The 26,898-nt window shown below is 43.5% G+C and overlaps 3 protein-coding genes across 3 annotated transcripts; all 3 read right to left on the reverse strand.

Moving 5' to 3' along the window:
• Positions 1 to 2,042: 2,042 nt before the first annotated feature.
• LOC142992066 (shaker-related potassium channel tsha2-like) lies at positions 2,043 to 3,485 on the reverse strand. Its single transcript, XM_076142354.1, has one exon. It carries the CDS (start codon positions 3,483 to 3,485, stop codon positions 2,043 to 2,045), a length of 1,443 nt encoding a protein of 480 aa, XP_075998469.1.
• Positions 3,486 to 14,077: 10,592 nt separating this feature from the next.
• Positions 14,078 to 15,013, reverse strand: LOC142991879 (galanin receptor 2a). The gene has a single exon (XM_076142048.1). The coding sequence runs from the start codon at positions 15,011 to 15,013 to the stop codon at positions 14,078 to 14,080; it is 936 nt and encodes a 311-aa protein (XP_075998163.1).
• A 2,775-nt stretch (positions 15,014 to 17,788) lies between these two features.
• pthlhb (parathyroid hormone-like hormone b) lies at positions 17,789 to 18,900 on the reverse strand. Its single transcript, XM_076142049.1, has 2 exons — positions 18,797 to 18,900; positions 17,789 to 18,191 (listed from the first exon to the last, which is right to left on the reverse strand). The coding sequence occupies exons 1-2, from the start codon at positions 18,898 to 18,900 to the stop codon at positions 17,789 to 17,791; spliced, it is 507 nt and encodes a 168-aa protein (XP_075998164.1).
• Between the last annotated feature and the right edge of the window lie 7,998 nt (positions 18,901 to 26,898).

Here is a 26,898-nt window from a genome sequence, read left to right on the forward strand (position 1 = left end):
TTAGCTGTGAGTCTAAATCTGTATAATAGTGACAGAATAAAAAAATAAGGATTGATGTATCTTATATTCATTTATTTATTTATAAAAAAAAAGAATTTAGACTTTAAGTTCATATACAGGTTTGAATTAGAAAAATAAATATCTTTCATGACATTTAAAATTCATAATGCTTTTCTTATCATGCAGACATTCCGTTAGTAAATGTTCTGAGCTAACTTGTGCTTTACACAACACAGAGAGGTAATTTGCGATTACAAGCTGTACAAGAAAACTGTCAAATGTCATATGTACAAAAAGAAATAAAATGCCATATGTACACAAAAGGTGGTTATACAAAGAACGTGTGGTCATGAATAAGGCCTACTCAGAAGAACGTTGCTTTGTGTCTGCTGATGATTCACACGTTGTCCGTTAAAGCAGCCTGAATCTTTTTTTCCCCCGTCGTGACGCCTCTGTACGTGACAACACTAGCAATGCGAGAACATCCGTGAGAGTAAGATCCACTAGCTTGCCTGAATAGGCGGAGGAGAGAATGCCAAACTTTTTGCTGCGACTCTCAGGGAACAACATGCTTCAGTTTGTCATCTGCCCCCTGCAAGGAAGCAAAAAAACAAAAAACTCACTGTGTTAACATCAGGAAGGGAAGTGTAACAGAGAGCAGTCAGTCATCAGATCCATGTCATTAAAGTATCACCAGCTTCCGGATACATGCATATAAGAAGTTGTCATCATGTCTATACCGGTCAAGGCCACATTAGTGCAAAGTATTCAAGCCAAAGTGTGTTGTGTGTGTCACTGTTTATCCTGAGCAGATGTTGTACCTGCAGTACTACGTATTGACCGCAGAGGGGCGCTAAAAGCTCACTTATTCTGAACATTCTCACTACATCACATTCACCAAAGTATTTCTGCAAATACAACAATCTTGTATCTTTAAGAAACTTATAAAGTTGTTGTGGAAGATATATTATTATTTTGCAAGATAAAAACTGTCCTGAAATACTGATTAAGAGTTTGATTGTAATAATGGATAGAAATACTTGTAACGTAAACATAAAGGTCTCGTTCTTGGCGATAATCACCTGCGTGTTAACATGTAGGAGCAATCAGAATAGACCCAACACAAACCCCAGAAAATCCAAATACACGTTTCAAAATGGAGCTGACGGTGCGTAAAGACGACACCCGTCACATGTCTCCACATCCAAAGACAACCCACTGTCACACAGGGATCACACGGGGAATGACCGACACGCGTGTATGGCCTTTAAACAGCCATCATCGGTACAATGTTAATCGAGAGATTCTTTTCTGGGGGGGGGTTTATGTGCCTGTGCCAGCTGTTCGGTGCTGCTGCGCGATGGCGAGCTGGTCGCCTTGTGCGTCATGGGCGCTCTGACGCATGGTTGAGCTTTCCCTGTCCTGCTATGCTGAAGAGTTTGGAACTGTTACAATACGCAATATCTGGCCCCGCCCTCATTTGACAGCAGGTCTATAATAGAAATGTGGACTGAGGTTTGTGCGGCGCTGCTTCCATGCGCGTAAACACCAACTGGCAGCCCTGCACCCGCACTCAGACTGTTCTTATCGCTGCCATTGGTTCATGTGATGCGAGTTTATAGACTAATAAGTGATGTTTGTTGTGATAAAGCACAATTCATCGATATGACATTTCAATAAATAAATAAATAAATAAGAATCCATGCGTCTGATTGCGTACCCCAGGGGTTCATGTTGGGGCTCTCAAGTTTGACGCTTTACTCCACCGATCCGTCACTCAATGAAGATCCGTGTCCCCAGCAGAGCACATATGAGATGATTTGTCACACATTTGTCTCATGGCATCTCCTTCCATTATGGGCTTTTTTGGGGGGGTGGACTCTCTGAGGTTCCTTGGACCAACGTTTTGGGAACAGTTAGTCTATAGAAGTCTGTAGGAGACAGCGTGCGTAAAACAGCAGCAGCAGCGGGGGCACCTGGTAGCACATGTTGACTGGAGGACCACTCACCAGAAAACAAGAAATGTCTGCCAACAGCTCGTTTTATACATCAGTCAGTTTCCCTGTGTATGCCTCCGCTGGATTAGTGTTAGAAGTTGTTAAGACTTCCAAATCGTCGCCATCCCGGTAGGACTCTGATTTGCAGAGCGATTGTATACTTTTGTTTGACTCTCGTTCGCCAAAGGAGGGCTGCGGCTGTCCGCAGGTCACGTGTATGTATTCGACATTTTCCTCCTCTTCATTCTCTCTGTGGTAGAAATAATTGAAATTGGACACGATTACAGGCACGGGCAGCGCTATGGTCAACACTCCAGCGATTGCGCACAAAGATCCAACGAATTTACCCCCGATGGTGGATGGGCACATGTCTCCGTATCCAACAGTGGTCATTGTCACCACGGCCCACCAAAACGCATCAGGTATGCTTGTGAATTCTGACTGGGGGTCTTCTGCCTCCGCAAAGTAGACCGAGCTAGAGAACAGAACCACTCCAATGAGCAGGAAGAAGATCAACAGGCCCAGCTCCCTCAGGCTGGCGTGCAGAGTCTGACCCAGGATCTGGAGACCCTTTGAGTGTCTGGAGAGTTTGAAAATCCTGAACACTCGGACCAGACGGATGACTCTCAGTATAGCCAACGACGCGGCCTGCTGACTGCTTCCCTGGTGCTCTGCGAGATCGAGTCCCAGCGTGATGAAGTAAGGCGCGATGGCCACCACATCAATCAGATTCATGATGTTCTTAAAGAAAGCCGCTTTGCTGGGACACGACAGGAACCTCATGGTGAATTCAAACGTGAACCACACAATGCAAAGTGTCTCCACCATGAAAAATGGATCAGTGAACGGATTGGGCTTTTTCCCGTGAGTACTTCCATTGACGGAAGTGTCAGTGGGTGCGGGTAATTCTCTGAACTCGGGTAAAGTTTCCAAGCAGAATATAACAATAGATATCAAAATAACCATCACAGACACAATGGCGATTATTCGTGCAGGTCCCGAACTCTCCGGATACTCAAACAGCAGCCACAGCTGGCGAAGGAACCCCTGAGAGGGCAGCGTGCGCTCCTCTTCCTTCACCAGGCCTTCATCCTCTCGGTACAACTCGATGGCCTGCGACTCCAGTTCATAAAACTTGATTTCTTCTAAGAATATGTCCGAAGGTACACTCACCGGCCTCCTTAGCCTCCCTCCGGACTGGTAATAATACAGGATGGCATCGAAACTCGGCCTGTTCCGGTCGAAGAAGTACTCGTTCCGGAGCGGGTCGAAGAAGCGCATCCTTTTACGCGGATCTCCCAGAAGCGTGTTTGGGAATCTGGAGAGGGTCTTCAGCTGAGTCTCAAAGCGCAGTCCTGAGATGTTAACCACGACCCTCTCGCTGCACTCCTGCTCCGCTGGCTCCAAGTCTTCAACAACATCTTGCGTCAATAACGGAGCGATCACCACAGCCTCACACTCGTGGTTCTCCTGGGACACCACAGTCATCTTTTGTACCCCTTACCGGAGGGTAAACAATCCTTCACTCACCTCCTTGGGTGCCTTACGTCCGCGCCTCCTCCCTGCGCTCTGTCTCATGCAGGTTTGAAAGGGGGGGGGGGATCCGTTTCACTCACAAAACCCCCTAAAGACCAAAACAAGCGCGTCCTGAGGGGGGGAGGAGGAGGAGGGGGGGGCCACTTGGGGTTTCGTTTGCGTATCCAAAAGTCGTAGTGTTGTGGTTGATTTAAAGCGTCCTTTTGTCAGATTAGTACCTCTGAACGTTCAACTTTCAACAGTGCAGACAGATCTCCACTTGCATAAGCTACACCGATGGCTAGAGATGGCTATCATATTCACACCATTTTAAACTCCAAAGCCCTCCCCAAGTTGGATGACCAGATGACACTTGCTGCTGCTGCTGCTGTCCCTCTTTCCCTCGCTCACTCACTCACTCTGCTCTGGCTGCAGGGAAGAGGAAATCAGTGTTTTAGAAGTTCAAAACGAACCCTCTTTTTTGTAATCCACACAGCAAAATCTTTCAAATATATCACACCAAAGCTCTGGTTTTTGTTTTGTTTTGTTCAGACTCAGAAATATTGTCTCTCTCTCTCCCCCCTCCCCCCCCCCCAACAGCAGGTCCCTCATTCATGAAAACATAGGGGGGCTATTCCTGTCACAAGGGGGGACCACCGGGACCGAGGAGCCTGAGAAAGCAGGAGAACGGATGAAGGTGACCAACAAGAACCGAGCGTTGTTGAATGGCAAGGCGAGCCACTTTATGAAAGGTGTGTTTTCCAGGATGAACTAAGCTTGAATGCTTTGAAGCCATGGAGCCGCTCCCAGGCAGGGGCCCTCCACCTCCACCGGGCCAATGGAAAGTGCTGGCTTGACTGTCACTTGAGTAGCCAGGAGAGGATGGCGTCCGCAGCCTCGGCCAAAATAACATTCGTCCGTTCACAGAACTTTAAGAGCTCGATTTTACAACCTGGAACATGGGGAGGGGACCCCTGAAGACAAGTGTCCTAACCCTCGGGGTCACCCAGACACTGGGGGTGTACAAGAAAATGGTACTTCCAGTTTACAGTCTGTTTGCTCACGGCCCGACTTGAAAGATGAATTATGCAAAAAAAAAAATGTAGGAAACCTTGGAAACCGTGTTGTTGTTGCTCTTCTTCTTCTTCTTCTTCTCCCTCTACCTCTTCCTCTTCCTCCTCTATCTATACCTATAGGCTATAGAGGCTCAAAGATGTGCCCCCCCCAAGCCCCCCAAGCAGACACACAGTCAAGTCATACAGTATGTGCAACAGCAGATTGTGATCTATTTATAACCCAGATTTTTCTACTTTCATTGCCTTCATAAAGCTGTATCAGTTATCGCACACACACAGTTGCACACACACACACACACACACACACAGAGGACTGCACCATAATAGCATCAGGGTGATAATCAGAGTTACTAAAACCAGAGTGTCTATTTGCAGAGGCATTATTACTTAGGTTGGAGTAATGTTTTGCCGGAATAACACACAGTCCCCTACTCGTCAGCATTTTCATGTGCACAAGCATGTTCTGGAGAGTTCCGCGTCTGATGAACTTGTCTGGACTGAGAGGAGCCTGATTTTTTTTTTTTTGCGGCCTTTCATTACTGAACCAGGGTTGGATTTCAGAGTCGAGTGTCGATGTCAGGACACGGTGCCGCCTGCTGCTAATGTGTTAGCATATAGCGCTTACCAAATGACTGTCTGGGTCAAGCCAAGGTGTCGGGCCTTGACCGTATCCAAGGAAACGCAGATAATAACAAACAGACAGAGAAACGGATACGTCACTCTCATAAGTGGGGTCGGAGTCAAAAGAAGGCTAGGAGAAGAATGTGCTTTTCTTCAAAACGACTGCGACTGGATTTTCCACTCGTTTACAAGGCTCCCAAAGCTTTTTTTAGCGCATGAATCAATCCAGACAAGAGTTCATTATGTAAAAATAGCAGGTTATCACATATGTTGTTGTGCTTGCGGGCGGGGGCGGGCGGGCGTGGGGGGAATCTACAGTTGTGCATTGTGAGTTTTGCAAATGGCTTTATATTTAGATGAGGGACAGTGTGTGCATATGTAATGGTGACCTATAGGTTGGGAGACACATACCATAGAGCCTGCAGGGTGCACGAATGCTGACAGCGAGGAACATCCCTTCGTTATTAATGGCTCAACATATGAATGCAGGAGACCCCCATGGTAAGGAGACACCGTGGATTCACTCATGCCAAAGAAAACACCAGGTTTACCCTTATTCTTATTAAAACAACACCACAAGGAGGATTCAGAAAGCCTGGATGGAAATATTCTGCTATGTAAAACCAGTATTAATGACAGAGAGAGGCTGAGTGATGTTTTGAGTCGGGACACAAGAGGAATCTCATCGCGCTGATCAGCAATAATCGCTCATTTAAGTCGTGTTGTCTTATTCTGAAAGACAGTCAAGTTTCTTCTTCGTGTGTGTTGGTATTTAGAGTAGTTCGAGTTCGTCCCGCTGAAGCTTTGTCTTTGTCTATTTTTAGACAAGACGAAAGGTTCCTTCCTCGCTTGTTACAGACGTGAGGTAATCACAGTTGCGACTTGTGTCAGCGACTCCTTTGGCTTTCACCTCCTCCCCAACCCCGGCCAGGCCAAGTATTTACAAAGCGTGCGTGTATTTCTGTAAGTGTGTATCCGGCATCACTATTAGCGTGATTGGTGAATGAACACATGTGCAGATCGTGTTTGTGTGTGTGTGCGCGTGTGTGTGTGTGTGTGTGTGTGTTTATTATGAAGTGAAAGAGAAGTTTTTAGAAGGTCATCTGAACCAGTCAACAGCTCCTTTGGATCACATCATTCCAGTGGCAGACGAGCCTGCTGGAAATGAAATAGGGCCCATTTGAGCGAGTCTCATGTGAGCGCCGTAGGCCCGGTGATGACAGCGCCTCAGACCCTGGAATGAGTCGATAGACACCGAGCTAAATCTGGGAAGCCTCAGATTCAAGCCACTTTCCCTTAAATGTATTCAGTCAAACCGTTTCACCGTAAATCACCGAGAGCAAATCTGACAGAGAGAGAATAATGGATCTATTAGATTCTTCTTCTTCACTGGTCGTGTCAGGGTCAAAGGTTGAGCTGTGAGAGAACACAATGGAGCTAATTAAAGGTGTGAAGGTTTCATTTTACAAAGTCTTAATTGTGTTTATGTTAATCCTGTTACACTCCCAGAAGCAAGTGAGAATACACACTCTGTCCCCTGAGGTGTCTCAAGTTAGGGCTTCCACAGAAAGGAGACACCCGGGCCAAGTTCCTGGCCTGTTCCTGGGTTTTGATTGCGACCGCTTTTAGCCCGCTGTCATCTGAAGTTGATGTTCATGTTTTTGCTGATAGGGAACATGGCATGCAGCGAGAGACGAAACCGGATGCCTTAGATCCGGAGGGCACGATTCCTTGGAACTACCTCCGCATGTCACATCCAACGCCTGCCCGTGTATTATCATTTCACTCCTTGATCCAGCCTTTCCCTTTTTTAGTCCAAGGAGTCATCCGAAATCCAGGCCCGGGGATCTGCAGGGGGGATCGGTTTCACCGCACAACCACACATGGGTTGTTAATCAGGGACGACTTCAAAGGTCTCAAAGTTAAATTTTTATTTGATGGTATATGATCCACACATTTTGGCATTTAGCACAATCATCAAGAAGATGAATGAGTCCCTGTTTACTTCTATAAATGTGTGTGCGTGTGTGTGTGTGTGTGTGTGTGTGTGCGTGTGTGCCTGTGTGTGTGCGTGTGTGTGCGTGTGTGTGTGTGTGTGTGTGTGGGTGCGTGTGTGTGTGTGTAACTGTATTTTCATTCACTAGATCCTAAGATGAGCACATCTGAAGAACTTCTTCACTCTTTCTTTTTTACTTGCACATTTTGTGATTCATGTCCCAATATGATGGCTGTGTTTATTTAGTATCAGTTGCTGAAATGTCTGATTTTAATGATTATTTACGAATCTAGTTCCAGCCTTTTGCTTGGGTTGTGCAAGTTTTGGGAAAACAAGCAGTGTCCAGCCTCCCTTCTTCTGTCAAAGATCGCTCTGTATAAGTGTCGTAGTCCTTTAGTTAACATATGAAAGCCGACATTTCTAAGCCAAAATGACTCACTTTAAGAATTTTATGCAATCCAGTATGGTTTTCTTGATAGCAGTGCAGTGCTCTGTCTTGTTGTGTGTGTTTCAGCATACTGCCACTCACTCACACACACACAGATTTACTCAAAGAAGACAAACTGCAGCATAAACAAGTGAAAGTCTCACCCCAATGGTTTGTCACCTACAATGGTTGTCAAGTGATCGTGTGTGTAACAGGACTAAAGTGGTGATGTAGCTGTGAATCTGTAACACTCCACTCCAAGAGGAAGGTTACACACCGGCTCTCCAGCCTCACTTGTTTGCACTTAAAGGTCAGTGTGCATGTTCCTCCCTTGTACATCTGCTGAGCCCTTACACATTACCGTGAGCTCTGCAATGTAAACAGACCAGTGAAGTGTGATGGCAGGTCAGAGTTGTGCTGATGTCCATCTCTGGTCTGTGTGTAGTTTGCTTCCTTCTGATCACATTTCAAAACCGCTGCAGGCCTCCAAAAGAATCTAGGAATATAGGAATATAGGAATTATTGCACATTTAAAGTTGCAACGGAATCAATCACTTAGTTAAGCTGCTGTTGTGCTTCTTATCTAATATCTTAGCTGCTCACACTGTGCAGGCTGCTGTTGTCATCATTGTTTCCATAGTTTCCCCTGATGTCATTGACCTTCCTTTCTCCATGCAGATTTTCATGCAATAACAATTTCCTGTATTGTGACTTTTGGAGAGCCGAATGTATTTTCCAGTTAGGAAACTAACATTGATGTTTTATGTGTATTTCTCTTTTTTGTGCTGATTTTTCTTTGCTGGCATAAAAGTGTGTGTTATCTTCCCACCCCTCTGCCTGACAGGAATCTGACACCACTCATTTCCCCACATTTCAGTCATTTTAGAAATATGACTGTTTGCAATATTATATTTAATAGCACATTCACACTGTGTGTTCCCGCAGAGATCACATTACATCACCACCAAGTTCTTTAGCTTCAGCACAGCACAGTAAGTGTACTGAACCCCACCTACAGATCCAGTTTAGGATTTATACTTCTGTTCGTATGTGTGCGTGGATGCTGTATTTTCAGCTTTCAGCAGAGCTGAAACTGAATCCCGCTCAAAGAGCAGCCCTCTGCTGTGGAACCTTAGAGACTCCTATAAATAAACAGGCAACACTCCTTCAACACTTGCCTATATGGCATATGGAATGATTAGCTCATGGCAAGAGCTCTCTGATCTTACAGTGTGTGGCCACAACTATTTTCTGTCATCTATTTGCATAGCTTAAGTGAGTGTGTCAAGAATTTGGTCTCCTAGGAATTTACGATATAGTTTAGTTGCACTGTGTACTTTGGCCTTTACATGCAGATTTGTTCATAAATGTAGAGACATATTAATAGATGAGGGAGTAGATACATGCAGACGTAAGAGGATTTATTTCTTTACAGTTCAGAACAACCAACAGAGTGGATGAGTCTCACTAATTAGACAAACAGAGTGTAGTTAAAAAGACGCCTCACAGGACACAGTGTGTTGTGTAGATGTTTCAGTCCCATCTGCTCTCTGTCTGCTGCCTCATGGCACACGGTGGCTCCAGCTGCAGGATCTGGGCTCTGGCATCAAGGATTGCATGATGGATCTTTTAGCCACTTTTAATTTAGTCTTAGCCCCTTCCATCAGCTTCTGTTACAGAGGCGCTTCATCCACAGCCACTTCAATCTATTTGGTTTTCTGTCAGTGTGTGTGTGTGTCACGCTGTTGTGGCCAGATGTTAATCTATAACCGCTCTGTCTACACCTGAAGACTAAGACTGAATCAGTCCTGCTTCATCAAAATTGTAAAATAACCTGGCATGGCCTCCAGGTATTCATAAGGACTTTGGATTGGTTTTCAGGACATAATAGAAGAGCTAAATGACACAAACCATGGAAGTATCTATAGTATTTGTGTTCATTAATGTGCTCCTAGTTAGAAGTCACACAAAGTAGCATATATGCTTTTATTAAAGTTCATCTAATACATTTATGGTATGAATTAGAATCATTCTCCTTAGGACTTAATGCGTTTGCTTTAATGTTGAAAGGCATTTGTAAACACAGCACACACACACTGGCTCTCAGGTAAAGATAACATGGAGGCCGTACAGTGTTCATATATTTACCCTCTTCATTGTCCAAACCGATGATTAAGTGGCACCATTGTGTAAACTAAATTGGTCCTGTTTACCTAATGCTATATGATGATAATGGAGAACTATACGGTGTGATCACAGTCATCTTACAGTTATAAATCTGGAGCAGATCTGTCAGGAGAGGCCGCTTCATGCAACAGTTGCATAGTGACCAGGCCGAGGAGTTTTCAGTGACAGGATGATTGAATACACTTGGACAGAAGCGCCTCTGGAAACAAACCTTTAAACATTATGGTAATGGCGTAATTGGTGTCTTTTTTAGATTCAAAGGTCCTGGCAGCAAACAAAGCTGTCTGAGGGAATTTGCTGATTTGGCAAGTTGAGGCAGTCTGCTCATGATAGACAAAAAGATTTATGTCCGAGAGATGATGGATGGAGATAGAAACACAAAACACAATAAACAGCAAACACACAGCTGACTGAGAAAAAAATACTTCATAATGTGTCTCTGATATTGAATTTTAGCATCCTGTGGCCATTAGAGGAACTGCAGCTTGGGTTATTTTAACACTGGAGAAGTTAAGTGAAGACCAGAGTGTAAAAATGTAAAAGAAGAATTAACACAGGATTGTCCAAATATGTCTCACACTACAAAACCCCCAGTTACTGAACTTAGCACATTAGAGTACACAACAATCTCTCCTGTGATCTTATGAGGACAGTTAAAGGCCACAAATCCCTAGACGCCACATGAATCTCACCGCAGCTCATTGTGAAGTCGAGGGTGAGAATTCTGCTCCTCTCGTTTGATCCCTCACCTGTTCATTTTACACACTACACCATATTTTGTTCTACATATGGCTATATATTAAGCTATATATTACTATCCCAGGATCGCTTACTATCCCAGGATTGTTTGCGTTGGCATTATGTCACAGGTCACATCAGAACACATGAGTAGGTTAAAGCAAACACACAGTCATCAGGTAGGCTCAGTTATTGTTATTATGCTGCAGGTTTGAACCTTGTTTCATTGTTTGTGTAGTCCAGCATTTCCAGATTTGTTATGGTATTGGTGACATCACTGGGCCAAACCAAGTAGAGGGGTTAATTCTTCAATTTGATTGGTTTCTTACCTCTTAAAAAGCCTTTTAGTGATGGAAATGATGAACTGAGACCAGGACTACTATTGGATTTCCTTGTATTGGGATTACAGCATGGGGCAACCTTTGTTTGTTATTTGGTACTGGTTGAAGCATCTCGGTGTGACGATCACCCTATATAAGCAGTTAGTGAGGTGAGGTGAGGCTGTGCTTCAGTTTGATTTAGTATGAGTCCATTTAAGTTACATGTGTAAAGGATATTACTGTAAATAAATACCCGCCTCTGAGAAATCAAGATGTCTGCCTCCCTACCACCTTCCTTGATACTCGAGCTAGACCACACTGCACTCGCCAGATCAGCGGGATCAGTCCCAGTTTGCCGGTTTAGAGTCGTAGCTACGACTACAACCCAAGCACCAAACTTACTATATAACCGTTTCCCATATGATTGGGATAACTGAGGTATTGATTAACTGTGGTGGTTTACGCCAGGATGATGAACTTGGAGTGTGATGCTGGTTGGAGTGTTAGCTACGGGGGTTCGGACCTCGGTGACCTCACACCTGACTACAGCCACTCACTCACTCACAGATCCTCTGGCAAGAAGTGAAAGCACGCATGCACTAAGTTCAAACATGTAACATAGAACAAGTTTTTACCACAACAAACAAAGAACCAAACAAGGAGGAACCATTTACCATCCAAGTGATGTGTGTGTGCTATTTTGTGCAGAACAAAAGGAGGTAGAGACTCAGCAAGGATTTGGCTTCAACAAGGTTTTTTATTTTGTCGCAGAAAGGTTTGTCTAAGCCTGGAAAACCTGAGTTTCACTGTGTAATCTTAGTTTTGCATATGGTGCGGATTTAAGTTTGGAAAGAAATCAATGAGAATAGCACACAAGCAGTAAAATGGGAAGCACTTTGCAGCAGTGTATTGACTCTAAAATGTGTTTACACAGCCTTTATTGTTTCTGAATGATCCTGCTTTTTTAGAGGTACATTTGTCTTTGCACTCTGCAACCACATTCAGTAGTTTAGCTTCAAGAACAAGAGTCCCTGAGCATACGTTTGTTATTTCTTCATATCCAACATGCTGCTGGCCTACGGATGACCGGTTTGTACGAGTCAGGCCAGCTGCCTTTGCTGTACACTAAAGAGAAGGCCAAAAGTCAAGGGGTGAGCTGACATAGGGATAGGATGTCTCCTATTACCGCAACAGCCACCACAACTCCAGCCAGCCTTGTGTACTCGCTCTCCCAATCCCAAAGCTCTCTGTGTGTGTGGGACACCTGCTACCCTCTGCCACCCCTACAGGCAAACCAGAGCTCAGGCCTTGAGCCGTTTAAAGGGAAGGAACACTGAGGCAAAGCGCAATCCACACAAGAGGATCCCCACTGCTCCACACGCTCATCTGTTAAAGGAGCAGTGAGCTGTAAAACACTTAAAATACATTACATTCTTTGCTTTGTGACAGGATTCATCCAGTGACACCACAATGACTTTCAATAGCAGAAAAGAGCATTTGACATACTGTAAGTGTAATCAAATGCCATACCGGCATTTGATTACACTTTTAATCCTGTATATTGGATATCTAATATTGTAATTACTAATTTATTTGTCATTTAAATCATTATATTTCTCAGTTATGTATACAGTTACAGCTTTACTAAGTACACCAAGGACAGTAACCCCATGAAAGAAGTAGGGAGTCAGGAAGAGAATGTCCCATTAATGAAACAAACGCACCCTTTCCTTTCACCAAGGCCATGATTACACTCGTTTCTTTGATTCATTTTCAATTTTAGAGGCAATTTAATTGTTGATTGTGATGTTGGTGTGATCTTACGCCACTATTAATGTCGATCTGTGCTGTGCAAACACATTTAGTTGCTTTGTTTGCATCCAGATCAGATAGAATTACGATGATGAATACAAATCTGACCTACAGTATATAATTCCTTTGTTTTCAAAACGGCAGGATGAACAAAATATGACTCATGCGTATTCTGACTCCATGTGCTCACTTAAGTCCTCTGAATGCTATCACATTCTCTATGATGTCACCTTTTGACCCCTAAGCTGTGGAGATTTCTGATGGCTCAATTCTAGGTGTGACAAGATGAAACGCTGCTGCTCACGACCAGTTAATTACTACCATGTATGTTGTGTAATACAAGTGGATCATACAGCTCACATTTTACAGCTATCCTTTGCCAAAGTAACAAACCTGCTCACTGGCTGATTTGTTGCTGCTTGGATCAAGAGCTGCCATGTAAACTTTACATGAACATTAAATGCAATGTTTTGTTTCTCTCTTCTGGTTTGATGAGACAAGACAAGACGACAGGAGACGAGATAAACGTTTTTCACAGCAATAAAACATCAGAGTTTGGTACAATAGGTAGTTGATTGTAATAGCAGAGGAAATCTATACAAAACCAGATTATTATGTGCATTATGTGTAAAACAGCAAATAGCAAAGTTCCCACAACAACAATAATAAGACTCATAATAATAAGAATGAAGTATTGTCAGTTTCTTTTGCTTTCCTTCAGCAAAGTGACTTCACCTTATAAGAATGAAGCAAGTCCCGGGTGGAGTGCTGATGACATTAGGAGTTGGCTGTGGGCGGCCCATGAGGTGACATCAGGACAGGATATTTACAGTGCAGCCACACTGACCTTTGATAGCGCAGACATTAGCAGGAGAGAAACGTGAAACGGGATCACAGACGGCATAAAATAACATACAGCAGGCCAGTAAAAGGCTACGCTGGACCTCGGTGGTGTGTATACGTCACTGTCACTGAGCCACACACACCTCACCTGATGCTCCCTGGCAAAAAGGCGACCAGCCCACGAGGTGTTGTGATGTTGTGTCCTCTTGTTCCGTGTGTGTTATCTCATTGCCCAAACATCTAATGTCCCATCCTATATCTCTATTTAAAGACCATCGCACAGCAGAAACAAACATGGACAAAGAAACATTTGGGAACAAGCAAAGCACAAAAATCATTCATGATTGCTCCACAGATTGTAGACATAAAAAGACACAAACGATGGCATTATTAAGACGTGATTCCCTTATATGTGGTCATTTAAAACATTATGTTTACCTAAAATGGACAAAAAATGGAAACATAATGTAACTATAACTTTAAAATGTTATCTTAGACCACAGGAATAGTTGCTTATCTCTAAGTATTGAACCTGAGCAGGTTGTTTAGCAGCTGGTCTTGGACGTGTCTGTGCTGATGCTGATGACCTGCGGGTGCACCCTGTTCCTGTTCCAGCTGCAGAGCCAGGCTGCCCTCCTGTGGCGGTAACGCTTGGACAGCAGCACATATAGCACCGGGTTGATGCAGGGGTGAAGGTACTGCAGCACAGTGCAAACAAAGTAGAACATCTCCCAGGCCTGTCCGTGGCGATACAGGCCCAGGTACACGCACAGCTCCAGCACGTAGCCGGGCAACCAACACAGCGAGAAGGTAGCGGCGGCCAAGAACACCATGACGGAGGCCCGCCGAGTGTTTCTAGCACTGGCCACTGACATCACAGGGCTCTTGTGGAGGAAAAGAGCAAGTCGGACGTAGTTGAAGGCGATGATTAGCATTGGGAGAAAGTAGTAAAGTACAAACTGACTTAGGACAACTTGATAATGGTGCTCGTGGATTGTCGGGAGGCAGAAGGTGAAGTTTGCCAGGCTGGGGCTCAGGCTCTCTTTGGTGGCAAACATGCGCAGCGGCAGGCTGATGAAAAAGCTGAGGGCCCAGACCAGGACAAACATGAGGACCACCAGGTCCATGGTGGGCGGCTGGTACGGGTTAGTAATGATCATGGCCCGAGTCACGGACACGGCACATAAGGAATACGTGCTGGCCGCCAGACTGAAGGCCAAGAGGAACTGGTAGACCTTGCAGGAGGTGTCGCCCAGAGGCCAGGAGTAGCTGACGGCCGATTGCAGGGTGAAGGGGATGAGCAGGAGCGTGAGGAAGTCAGCCAGAGTCATGCTGAGCAGGAGGATGTCCAGGCGGTTCTTCCGTAAGGTGTTGTACTTGGCAAACAGAGAGAAAACCAGCAGGTTGGCACAGAAGCCGATGCCCAGGATCACCCCGCAGGTGCACGCAAAGATAAGCCCGTACGTGTTAGGAGCTGCCATTTGATCACAGGTGTGACGTTACCATGGAAACTGTACGGTTAAACATGACCTTTATTTTCTTTTCTGTTGAAAAAGGACATTTACAAGAGTAGACACACAAAACACCTTTAAGGTGCAGCGTCAGAGTACTTAGATTAGTGAAACAGTATCAGATGTACAAAGTAATCAAGTAGTTTTTTCCAATGGTAAAAACGTTTTTGATGAAAGATAAGAGGGAAGGAGGGAAAGAAACGAATGGAGGATGGACCCAATGAAAGGAAGGAAGGAGACAAGACAAGACAAAAGGAGACGAGATAAAAGTTTTTCAAAAGGAGATTTAAACAAAACCAGATTATTATGTGCTTTATCTGCTAAACAGGAAAGAAATGTGTAAGGGAAAAATTAGGAAAAGATGGAAGGAAAAAAGGGAAATAAAGGTGAAATTAACATTTGATATGAGGTCAAATGTCAAATCTGAATCTGCACAGTAACCAATGAGTCATTAGATGAATGTAGAGGAGTAAAAAGTTCAATATTTCCCTCTGGATATCCACTATCCGACATTTGTAATTAGATATTTAAACTCATCTGCTCCACATGATAGCAGTTCAGTTTTCTGACATGTAGCCTGTAAGTGATAATTTCAGACATAACCAACACTTTATCTATTGCAGCTCATACAGCAGAAGACATTCAAAACACCCACACACTCACCCTCGGTTTCCGTGTGTGTTCTAGATGCCGTCCTCATCATGTGAACTGGGGCTTTGGCCTTTAATGGGGTCCATCCTGTCAAAGCGGATAAAAGAGCGCAGAGGTGGCAGCCTCTCCAGGGTCATTACAGGAGTGATTGGTGAACATAGAGGGAAGGAAGGCAAACAGTACTCCCCTCAAATCGATTCTGGTCGACTGGGTTTAAAGAGAAATGGCCTCTGACCAGCTGCTGAGGACCAAACTGATCCAGTGTGCAGCTTTATGTTCAATCAACAGGAGAGAGATAGAGAGACTTGACTTTGGGGCCTTTTGGGGGCTCTGAGGGTCTCCGCCCTCATTCCGATGTGTTCATGGTAAAGCTCTAAATCAGCACCCTAGCAGCCTTTTCCCACCTTTTGCGATTGTTTTCTTTGTGTGGTTCCTCATGTGGAGTTCCTGATGTCTCCCTCCATTGTTGGATTGATTTCTCGGGTGTGAACTGTTGCTTGTGACGAAGGCTTTATCAGGCTTTCCACAGCGTTTATGACTCTGTGTCATCTAATGGCCTATGTGTTCACCGCTACTCTGAGCACAGGATATAGCTGACACTGATGCATTCACTGTCCTGTCCATTACCAGACTGTGGAGCTTTCAGTCATCAGCTGTCACATGTTTTCAAGTGGGACATTAACAGCTTCACTGGTGCTCCATCCAGCCGGAAAGTCAACAAGAAGGGTTTCTGAATCTGTTCAACCCAAAGGCCTTACAACTTTATTTTTTTTCTGTCTTATTTTTTATTTCTGTACTTCAAGCAGACAGACACACTCCTTTTCCTGAGTCGTTCTATTTTTGGGAGATGTCTATTTCTATCTGTCATTCTTTCTTCCCCAGGTTCTTCTCTTCTGTCTGTCCTTCCTTGTTTGCGTCCTATTCTGTGTGTACAGATTCTTTCTTTCTTTCTTTCTTTCTTTCTTTCTTTCTTTCTTTCTTTCTTTCTCTCTTTTTTTCTTAATATTGTATATGCTGTTTTTATACTGTACTTAGATACAGTAGGTCTAAAAGGACAAGAAGGACAAAACAGGACACTAGAGGAGAAGGTATAACTGTATATTAATCGCCATTTCTGTCACTCTGCTGCTTTTGAGTACAGCCGTCATAAACACAGAGAACAACATTTAATGTGTGTAAAATAAGACTGTCTGGAGAGAGGTTGAGGGTCCATATGGAACAGTGATGAGCATTTATACCTCCTGTGTCATTAATGGCACAGTGGAGTCCAATTTATCTGTCAAACAAAGACACTGTGAATCAAAGGATTTCTAATGGCTACATTTTTAATGTTGGATTAACTTGAAAAATGTACAGTATGCCCTCAGTGCAAGTGAAGAACATTAATGCGCCCAATATCCCCTGACTATCTATAAAAATAAACTATCAAATGATGAGAGTGGGTGTTATGAAGCATCCAATAAGTTATCTCATAAATCAATGAGGGATCAAAGGCTGGAAAAGAAAGTAGGATCATCCAAAAAAGAAACATCAAATTATCAATCAACCACAAGAGAACATGTACAGAATATAACTAAAGTGCATTATGGGAGTTAGTCAGCAGCACCATGATACATTCACAAAATAAATATACACTTTCAAAGTGAAATAAATTATGGCAGAACAGTTCTAACAGATGATTTTAAGTCCACAGTGATCAACACACAAAGAGCCGACCAACAGCAGACCTCTGCATTTACCAATTCATGTGAGGCTGCATTCATGTACGTACAGGTAATAAATATTGACCTCCTCAGCTCCACCTGTACACACGGCTGCTTAGAGAGGAAAACATGGCATTGTTCTTTAGTATGTACTTTAGATTTTGGTGGTAGAGGCATATAGGTTCCACAAATGAATACAGACCTAAGGAGATGTTGCAATGTTAGGTCATAGAACTCCAGAAAATATGGGAAAAACAAAAAACTAAAGTATAATGGTACAAGCAGAGCCCCGGGGCCTTTAGCAGTGACTGAGTGAGCCGGAGGAAGAGTCACAGTCCTGCTGGGAACGTGTCAGTGTCTTAGTGCAGCAGTGTGGAGTCCATCAGTCAGGTTACTGCATCCATGGCGGCTGCTCTGCTGTCACAGACCGTGCACGCCTCCTCTTCTTGTCGCTTTCCCTACGCCGACCTGACCTCACCTTTTTTTTCCTCTTGGTGGCCACCTTGAGCGGCTGGTCCTTATAAGCCAGAGACTTGTTGGTCTCCTGGGGCAGGTTTTGGCCCTCTCTGTCCAGTCTGAACCTGTCAGGGAGGTTCTTGTTGGCCCCCGGGGGCTTTTGGAGTAGATCACTCCCACTGAAGGTGTTGCCAGAGGTTCTGCTCTGCGTGGGTGGAGCTTGATCATCAGCCGTGTGCACCTCCTCCAGCAGCTGCTGTAGCCACATGCGGCGCTTGAACTCCTGCAAGGAGCGTCCCTTGTCATGCATGAGCTGGGCATGACTCACCGACCTCCTCCTACATGTATGTAAGTGAGGAGTCACAGTCAGAGCTATGCATGTAAACTACACTTGATAACGCGAGAACAAGAGCACAACAACTCCTTCATGCATGTTAAGAACAGTTACAACTTCACTTTCCTATGAAACTCATATAAATCTGTTAGATATTTTACCAGTGACACAGTCAAAGAAACATGATCACAAACAAAACTTCACACAAACCATGTCTGTTTCATTTGCTATATTATTCAGTATTATAAATGTAACACTTAAAAGAAAACTGTTCCAGAAAGGCTGGCAGCCGTAATTTGCATTAAGGCTCTAGTACAGCAGGTGGCAGCAAAAACAAGATTACCAAGCACCACCGCTGATCTGCACTCGAGAAGCCAAAAAGCCTGTTTAAAGACTGAAAATGGCTCAATTCTCCTTTCTAGTGTATGTTAATGTAAACGGTTCATGTGTTTTATAAGTTCATCAATATCAAAAGGCTTTTTACCGGGAGTTTAATTTTACACAATTCTAGGATGAGTTATTTTTTCCCTCTGCATGCTAAGGTTGACAGAGGAGCAGTATTTACCACAACAAACAAAATTTATTTAAAAAAAATCAAATTAAACTCACGTTCTGTTACTTAGTGCATCGGCTGGCCTCCCATTAAGAGTCACTGGGGAGCACAGCAAGAATACAGCTAGACTCCACTGATGAAGTACCGCTATAGAGCACATCCTTGAGCCTGAGGTCTGGAGAACACAACACATGTTACAACAGTTACCTGATTACATACATGATTACAAATAAAGACATGTACCTGTTTGCATTGCTCACCAGTAAACTGTTTTGAAGGAGAAATAAAGACTTACATGTGATGAACTTTTAGACCTCCAGTCCACAAAATGATCAGTCTCCCGGTTATTAAGGAATAGTTTTGTTGCAAAAGTAATATTTAAAAAAAATTAAAAAAAGCTTATTTTGCCAAATACATTTTGGCCACAATAAAATGTCTGCCCAAATCCATTGGAATGAAGGCAACCACGGGAAACCCCCTGTCAGTCTGCTCCATTCAGCTGCCTCCCAAAAGTGTGTTGAGCTATTTATTTCTCCCTCGCGTCCCAATTACCACATCAGATAAAGATAGAGAGAAGCGGTAGAAGCTCATCGGCTGCAGAGCTGCAACACCACTGGCTCCCTCAATAACCTGACGAAGAGTAAAAGTGAAGCATCATCTCTGGTGGCCCAGCAGCAGAGGAGAGCTGAGAGAAGTTTTTTTTCAGTACAGCAGTACTGTGAGCGAGCCTGTGTGTGTGTGTGTGTGTGTGTGTGTGTGTGTGTGTGTGTGTGTGTGTGTGTGTGCGTGCTCATGTGTGTGTGTTTGCGCTTGTGTGTGTGTGTGTGTGTGTTTGTGTGTGTGTGTGTGTGTGCGCGCTTGTGTGTGTGTCTGTGTGTGTGTCTGTCTGAGTGAGGCACACACAGAAAGTCTAACTCCTCTTTCGGCAAAGATGCAGGCTCTATACCTCAGCCCCGACCCATTAACTCCTGCCCTCACACAAAACCTCCCACTGCCTCTCTGCCTCCAACTGCTCACACACACCTGCTAATACTATACGGTGGCGCCCATGCAACAACCAAATAACAAAGAGAATAGTGACAAGAAGACTTTGGAAGAACTCATTCAAGACAGTTCAGTTTTTATAGTACACCAATAGTTGTACATAATTTCATCATAAGGAGGTCAGGAATGACAGGTGTGCACTAGTGGAGGTAATGGTGGGTTACCAAGTGAAGACTGTATAAGGGGAGGGGCAGGTGTAGTCCAAAGTAAACAGTCAGGCCTCACCACTTTCCCAGGGGAGAATGACCATAACCTCAGAGAAACCCAACCCACAGCCTCTCACTGCAGACCATTCAATTCAGCTCCACTCAGCCTCAGCAAACCAACTCACCACCCAATGGTTAGGTAGGTAGGTAGGTATCTCCCATATTCAGCCATTAAGGAAAGTGGAGAGCTGTGCGCTGAGGCAGCGTTCAGCGTACAGACCCACATCCCTGTCTGCATTTGGGCATTGCACCTAATATGTAAACGAGAATGCAATGAAGTTTGGGAATCAAGGAATCAACAAAAACACACGTGCACGCTTGGTTTGGCCATGGATGTAGAGTGTAGCATGTATTTCAGTGTGTCTGCAAAATAATTCAATAGATGCATATTTTGGATTCTGTGTGGTTTGGAAATTAAATATTAACTTTTTGTCCAATCTGACCTTAAGAGATCTGTTGTAACATCAACGATATGTGGTGAAAGTGATCTCCCAGTAAAAAGCCCATTGAAATTGATAAACTTATAAAACACAAAATTAATTTACATACACTAGAAAAGAGATTTGAGCCATCTTCAGTCTTTAAACAGGCTTTTTGGCTTCTCGAGTGCAAAAGAAAAACTTATATCAGTTTTAATATCAGTTCTTCCAAAGTCTTCTTGTCACTATTCTCTTTGTTATTTGGTTGTTGCGTTGGCGCCACCGTATTGTATTAGCAGGTGTGTGTGAGCAGTTGCAGGAAGAGAGGTAGTGGGAGGTTTGGGAGGTAGTGAGGGCAGTAGCTAATGGGTCGGGGCTGAGGTATAGAGTCTGCATCGTAGCAGAAAGAGGATTGATCACTGGACTAACTATAAGCTTTATCAAAAAGGAAAGTTTGAAGCCTACTCTTAAACGTAGAGAGGGTGTCTGCCCCCTGGACCGAAACTGGGAGATGGTTCTACAAGAGAGGAGCCTGATAACTGAAGGTCCTGCCAATCTTCCATTCCACTATTGGAGGTACCAGGAACCACAAGTACGCCTGCATTCTGGGAGTGCAGCTTTTTAGGGGGGTAATATGGCACTATGAGCTCTTTAAGGTAAGATGGAGCCTAACCATTAAGAGCTTTAAAAGTGAGCAGGAGGATTTCAAATTCCATTCTGGATTTTGCTGGAAGCCAGTGCAGCAAAGCTAAAATGGGAGTAATGGGAGTGATTCTGCATAATTTTGTGACAGAAGGTGTCTGATTTTTGCAAAGTTGTATAAGTGAAAAAATGCTGTCCTTGTAATTAGTTTTATGTGGGAATTAAAGGACATATCCTGATCAAAGACAGTCCATAGCTGTCAATATTCCTTTTTATTTACTTGAAACGTTTACTTTCCTTTATGTCAAGAAATTGTATATTATTGTATATTATTTCATTAAAATCCTGGCATGTAAGTGTATAAATATTATGGCTGATTATAGTATTACAGCTGAGTGGCAAAATCCAAACTGCTACAAATTCCAATATCTTGCATCAGTAAATCTGTATTCACTGTCGGATGGAATCTAACCGAGATTTCCGACACATTTGAACATATTTGCATGAATATAAAGATGAATGCAGGCCACCTAACATGGAGGAAGGGCGGGTCATGGTTCAGGAAAGCCCATTAAAGTACATTCAGTGGCCACTTTATTAGATACACTCCAATACAATCTAATATAACAGCCTTGCTATAAATCCTAAGATGATAATGTTTACAAGTGTCTGAGTATAATTTAATGACTTTTACTGAACCATCCAGAAAAACATTATTATTTTTATTTTATTTAGTGTTTTTCTCTCTCTTTTGACCAGTATGTTATTAGAACAAGGCAAATTCTGTCTAGACTTTTTCAGCCTTGGCAGAGGCATGTGCTCTAATGAGTGCCCTTCTATTTGACATTACATGATTACCTACATATACGGGTTTACTGGAGAGAATAACTTGCATTTCTCCCGGTGAATAAAAACCGTAAATTATTTCCGTGAGTACTAAGCCAGTGTTGATTTGTAGAATCTCTTGAGGCTGGACTGTATACACATTTGGTGGTAAATTACTTAATAGCCGGCTCAGAATTTTACAAGCGGTCATGATTCAATTCAGCGTGCGGTCCAGGAGGGCTTAGGGGCCGAGACAAATATATGGCGGACCCCCCTGCTGTCTCCACATTTTGTGTTTCTTCTGTTTCCAACTGGTCTGCCCCAAACTTCCAACACATTAACTTTTGGGAGGGAAAAAACACCTCATTTAATTCCATTCTGCAAAGACTTTACCTGCAAAATATGTGAAAAAAAAATCCCATTTCCTGGCAGACAGCATATGGAGCAGGAGCCAGGAAAGCTGCTTTTGATTCATGCTAAATTGCAGTCTCCACACAGAACGCTACTCCTGTCCGTTTTTCATCCTTTTCACACTACACCTATAGTTCATGTTCACACATACACACAACGCATGCGTCCACCTCCCATTTCAGAGAATTAGTACCGTTCTATTGCAAGCCAACTTATATACATTCTGGATCCACAGAAAAAAACCCTCAATTCGTGTATAAATTCATGACCAGTATTTTTTGGATGTGTTGTCTCCATTGCCTGCATTGGCCCACCCTATTATGTCATAAATCCTGGCTTCATTTGCGGCAACAGCGTTTGTTGTGGAGTTACATTCAGAATCACTCAGAGTCTCAATTTTCTGTTCTTTGAATGTTCATTGAGATTCTGTCCTTGCCAGAAGACAGTATTCATTCCACCGTGTAAGCTCCACTGCCCTTCATGTTTGAACATTACCAAAGTTTTAAGTGACATTTGATCATTGCAGCAATGTCAAAAGTGAAGAAATATAGATCAAAAACACCTAATGTGTCTTTGAACATGTTCTTTGTGCTCACAGCGTCAGGGTCACACTGATAACCATTTATTTTTGCTGTGAAGAACCACAGTCTAATTCTCTTTTCGTGTCAAGTCAACTGGCAAGTCATCATATTTGTTACAAGAGTCGAACTTGGGTCTGAGTCACGCATACTGGAGTCCACAGCACTGCTGTTCTGCTGTGCCTAATAATGGATCCTTTATGAAACAGCCAGGACTCCCATCGCCCATTTGTTCACATGAGAACTTCAGCTTTGTTAGTTTGGAAAACCTCACTGGAAAAATGACTTTTGCAGAGTCACTTTTCTTCCTAATGGTTTTTTAAATGTGAGCTCTAAGCACTTTCATGCATTTCATTTGAAAGGTATTGAATAATAATATTGTCAAAAATTGGAGGCCCTCTCTGTTAATCATTCACACCTACCAATCATAGCCGCCATCCTCTATTCCACTTTACCTTCCTTGTTTCAGCCTTTTTTCAACAACTCTCAGGCAGCATTTCACTCATAAAAGCTAAGGAGATGGAGAAATGGATGCGTAATGTTTTCTTTTCAGTCAGTGGTTTGTTTGTGTTTCAGGTTTATCAGGTTTTCCTGGACACCCAAAGCTTTCTTTTAGAAACTGACTTTGGGACGCAGCGAAGAAATGTGTTAAGTGCAGTAACTACAGTATAACCATCTAAGCCGTAATTACGCCGCACTTGACTGTGTTGAAATGTTGTTACACCTCTGCTGACTTTGTCTAAACTGTGATTTCATGGTTTTGGGTGGAAGAATTTTTTTTTTGCGAGGAAATTTATTGCCTGGGCTTTTCATAAAAACCTTGCATGTGTGTGACGGCCAAGCAGGAGCTCCTGTATGTGCGCGAGTGTGTAAAATGCTGCTTTTGTCTTCACTTCAATCAAACACACCTTTACTGTTCAATACAACAATATAACGTTATGTTTAAATACAATGATTACATGTGATTATTAGACGTGACCAGGAACTGCAAAATACATATCCAGAGCAAAATCATCGTAACTTTAATTATTTATGATATTTTGAATCTTTTTTTCTTTTTTTCTTTTGTGTTTAAACAGTTTTACAGACTTCTAAGTTTTCAGCTACAGTTCCGAATCGAGTCTGGTCCTAATATTCAGTCAGGTTAGGAGTACTGGGTCACCACTTCCCACTTTATGAGGCGTTGTACATCCTGAACATGACCTAATACCCTCCCAGGGTTACCATAACATGTTTTCCTCCATCATGCACGTATTTGATCTGAGGTAACAGCAGGATTTGTTTCTTTCTGTTTCCGCTGTGTGATATATGATGATCTGCCTGTAGTGCTTTGGGGGCTGATTCCTTATTTACAGCTCGATTTTTTTTTAATGTTGCAATAAATGCCAAGCTCCTGGAGACAGTGAGTCGAGCAGTCCTACCAGGACAAAAGCACGTTGTCCAGACTTCAGCACAGGTACATTAAATCATCATTATTTTAGACAGGAAATATCTGCTTTTGGACGTTTTTGCCTGTAAAATGTATTTTTAAGTTGAATTGATTCCAGTCTGGCAAAGCTTTGCTCTCCTCTACGCTGGAGGTTTACACTCATCTATTCAATGCCGAGGCAGGGATCTGAAATGTTCTGCATCTTGGTCATGATTAAATGTGTTTGATTGCACCCTAGATGTGATTCAGCGGTATAGAAAAAGCAGAAAAACAAGTCTGAAGCTGTAGTCTTTGACCCGACGAGGTGGCCGCACATTAGCATTTCTCCTGCTGGGGTGTCTGACTGTGGCCGGCCTCTCTACAGCGGCCCTGTGGTCCAGGCTCAGGGGAGGGGGCTCCTTACCCGACCCCCACCCAACTACACCGCAAGCTGCCCCTTGTCTGATCTGCCCCCCTCCCCTGCTGACCTCAGAGGCAGACCCCAGGCCAGCTGGACACAGACCGAATCCCCACACAGTCACCACATAGCCACCAGCAATGGTCGCCACCCTCCTGCCCCTGACCTATCACCCAAAACATTACCATAAACTCCTGCCCTGCTGCCAAGCAACACACAGCACAGCTCACAGCCAGAGCCTCACACTCCCTCTCTGCACGCCCTGTCCATGTAAAGATAGCTCTGTCTGACAGAGGCAGCAAGTATCCAAGTACATTCGGTTCCAAGTAAGCAAGTATCTGAGTACAGTACCTTTACTTTGAGATAGTTTGAGCCATTTTTTTAATTGTATTTCACTATATATTTCAGGGTGTAGCACTTTTACTCACTGCATGAATCTGATGGGTGTGTACTTCTAGCTGCTATGCATATTTATAAAATGTAAAATGAACTTGCTCTAATGGAGCAGATGATGACTGTCGTCCTTCAACTGACAGAAACATTCCCAAACAGCATAATATTCCCATTAATGTGAAAGACTTTGTATCTGCAGTTTTGGAGGTGTACATTGTTTCATTACATCATATTATAATCTATAACTCTCCGACGTTGTTTGTGCTGTTAGATGAAACATGCAAAGTATCAAGAACCCAAACAAATGTGTCATTCTACATTGGATATTTCAGTGCATTTTACTGCTCATATACATTTCTTGAACATAATGGGGCACAGAATTTTCACTTGTGGTATTACTACTTAAGTGGTATAGCCCAATATCACATAAAATGTCTCATGGGGCTTTACAGGCCCGATACTTAAAGGATTTCAGTAGTTCTTCCTCCATAGCTGTCTGAGGGAGAGAAAGTGCAGCTGGGTGTAAGCGGTGAGACTCTGGTTATGATGGCATGTTACACATAACATAAAACCCACTGTGGTGTTTTATGTTTTGTGGCTTGTGGTGATGCCGTGGCATGGCCCGTGCAACGCTCTGCCACGGTGACTACTGTACAGTATTTGAGGCTGATGAAAAATGTGCCCGCCAGTGTGAACTGTTGAAACATGCCACAGGTCTGCATGCTTCAGGGCTTCACATGCTTGACAAATCACGCCGTTTCACCTTGCCTCCAGCCTGGGTGAAAACTGAAGAATCAATAGGCGTCTGATTGAGAAGACCACACACATATGGTGTTACGGTAATGACGGGCTGAGTATGTTTGTTTGCATAAGTGAAGAGCAGGCTCAAATCATTAATGAGTGCTTTGCGTACAGCGTGTAACCACAGTTAAGCCAGTGGGTCAACAAGGTTGGCCAGACTACCACTGTGTGTGTGTGTGTGTGTGTGTGTGTGTGTGTGTGTGTGTGTGTGTGTGTGTGTGACCATACCCTTAAAACATTAAAAAAAAAGTCCACATTCAGAAACTGAAGCAATATTATCAGAATCTCCCCTTGTTTTGCTTACCTGCCTTAATTTGCTCTTACATCATGTATAAGCAGTCTCTGTAATGTTTCTATATTTAACAGCATTCTATATTTACTTGTGCTCTGACACACAGATACAGTTTTGTTTTCCCAGTGAAAAAATATATCTCTGAGACATTTCAGTGAATATTTAAACAGTGAAAAAAGAAAAAAGCTTCTCTTGAAATTTCCAAATGGTTATAATGCACAGTGTGAGCCAAGTGCACTTCAGCGACTCAAAGCTGATCCATTTACTGTAAATGAGCTTGTCTCTGTTGGTTTCCTGACCAATTACTGTACAGTGAACTTAGGTTCTGTATTTATTTATCCATAGGTTATTTTAAATGGACTGCGCTCAATGTGCAGGCCTTGTTGAGCAGTCTTGTCCTCCCGGCCTGCCCTGGGACATGCTGGCAGTGCTTGGCAGACAGACGCGGATGCTGAAGGCAGCCTCTGGACAGCTTTATCCTGCATGGAGAGAGGCCACCCGCCTCGTGCTCACCAGGGCACTGTGACTGGCACGGCTCGCCCTGCCTCAGTTTTCACCTCTCAATTTTCTGCTTCTGTGAGAAAACTGGAGAACACTGGATACTTTCTAAAACTCTCACAACTATGAAAGGACATCAAGGCCAAAGGCAGAGAATAGGAAGGCCGGGGTTAACTAGTGGATCCATTATTGAGCAAGCACTGTATTAAAAAGGCTCAATGAT

Source organism: Genypterus blacodes, unplaced genomic scaffold (assembly GCF_046128005.1).
Source record: "Genypterus blacodes isolate CSIRO-AG114 ecotype Tasmania unplaced genomic scaffold, CSIRO-AGI_Gbla_v1 ptg000021l_1, whole genome shotgun sequence".
Taxonomy (NCBI): Eukaryota; Metazoa; Chordata; class Actinopteri; order Ophidiiformes; family Ophidiidae; genus Genypterus; species Genypterus blacodes.

Bases quoted from the DNA above. Each gene is read 5' to 3' on its own strand.
- LOC142991879 (XM_076142048.1), bottom strand. From the start codon at position 15,013: ATGGCAGCTCCTAACACGTACGGGCTTATCTTTGCGTGCACCTGCGGG.
- pthlhb (XM_076142049.1), bottom strand. From the start codon at position 18,900: ATGTGCTCTATAGCGGTACTTCATCAGTGGAGTCTAGCTGTATTCTTG. The intron at 18,192-18,796 runs GTGAGTTTAATT...ACATACATGTAG, and splicing joins GATGCACTAAGTAACAGAAC to GAGGAGGTCGGTGAGTCATG.
- LOC142992066 (XM_076142354.1), bottom strand. From the start codon at position 3,485: ATGACTGTGGTGTCCCAGGAGAACCACGAGTGTGAGGCTGTGGTGATC.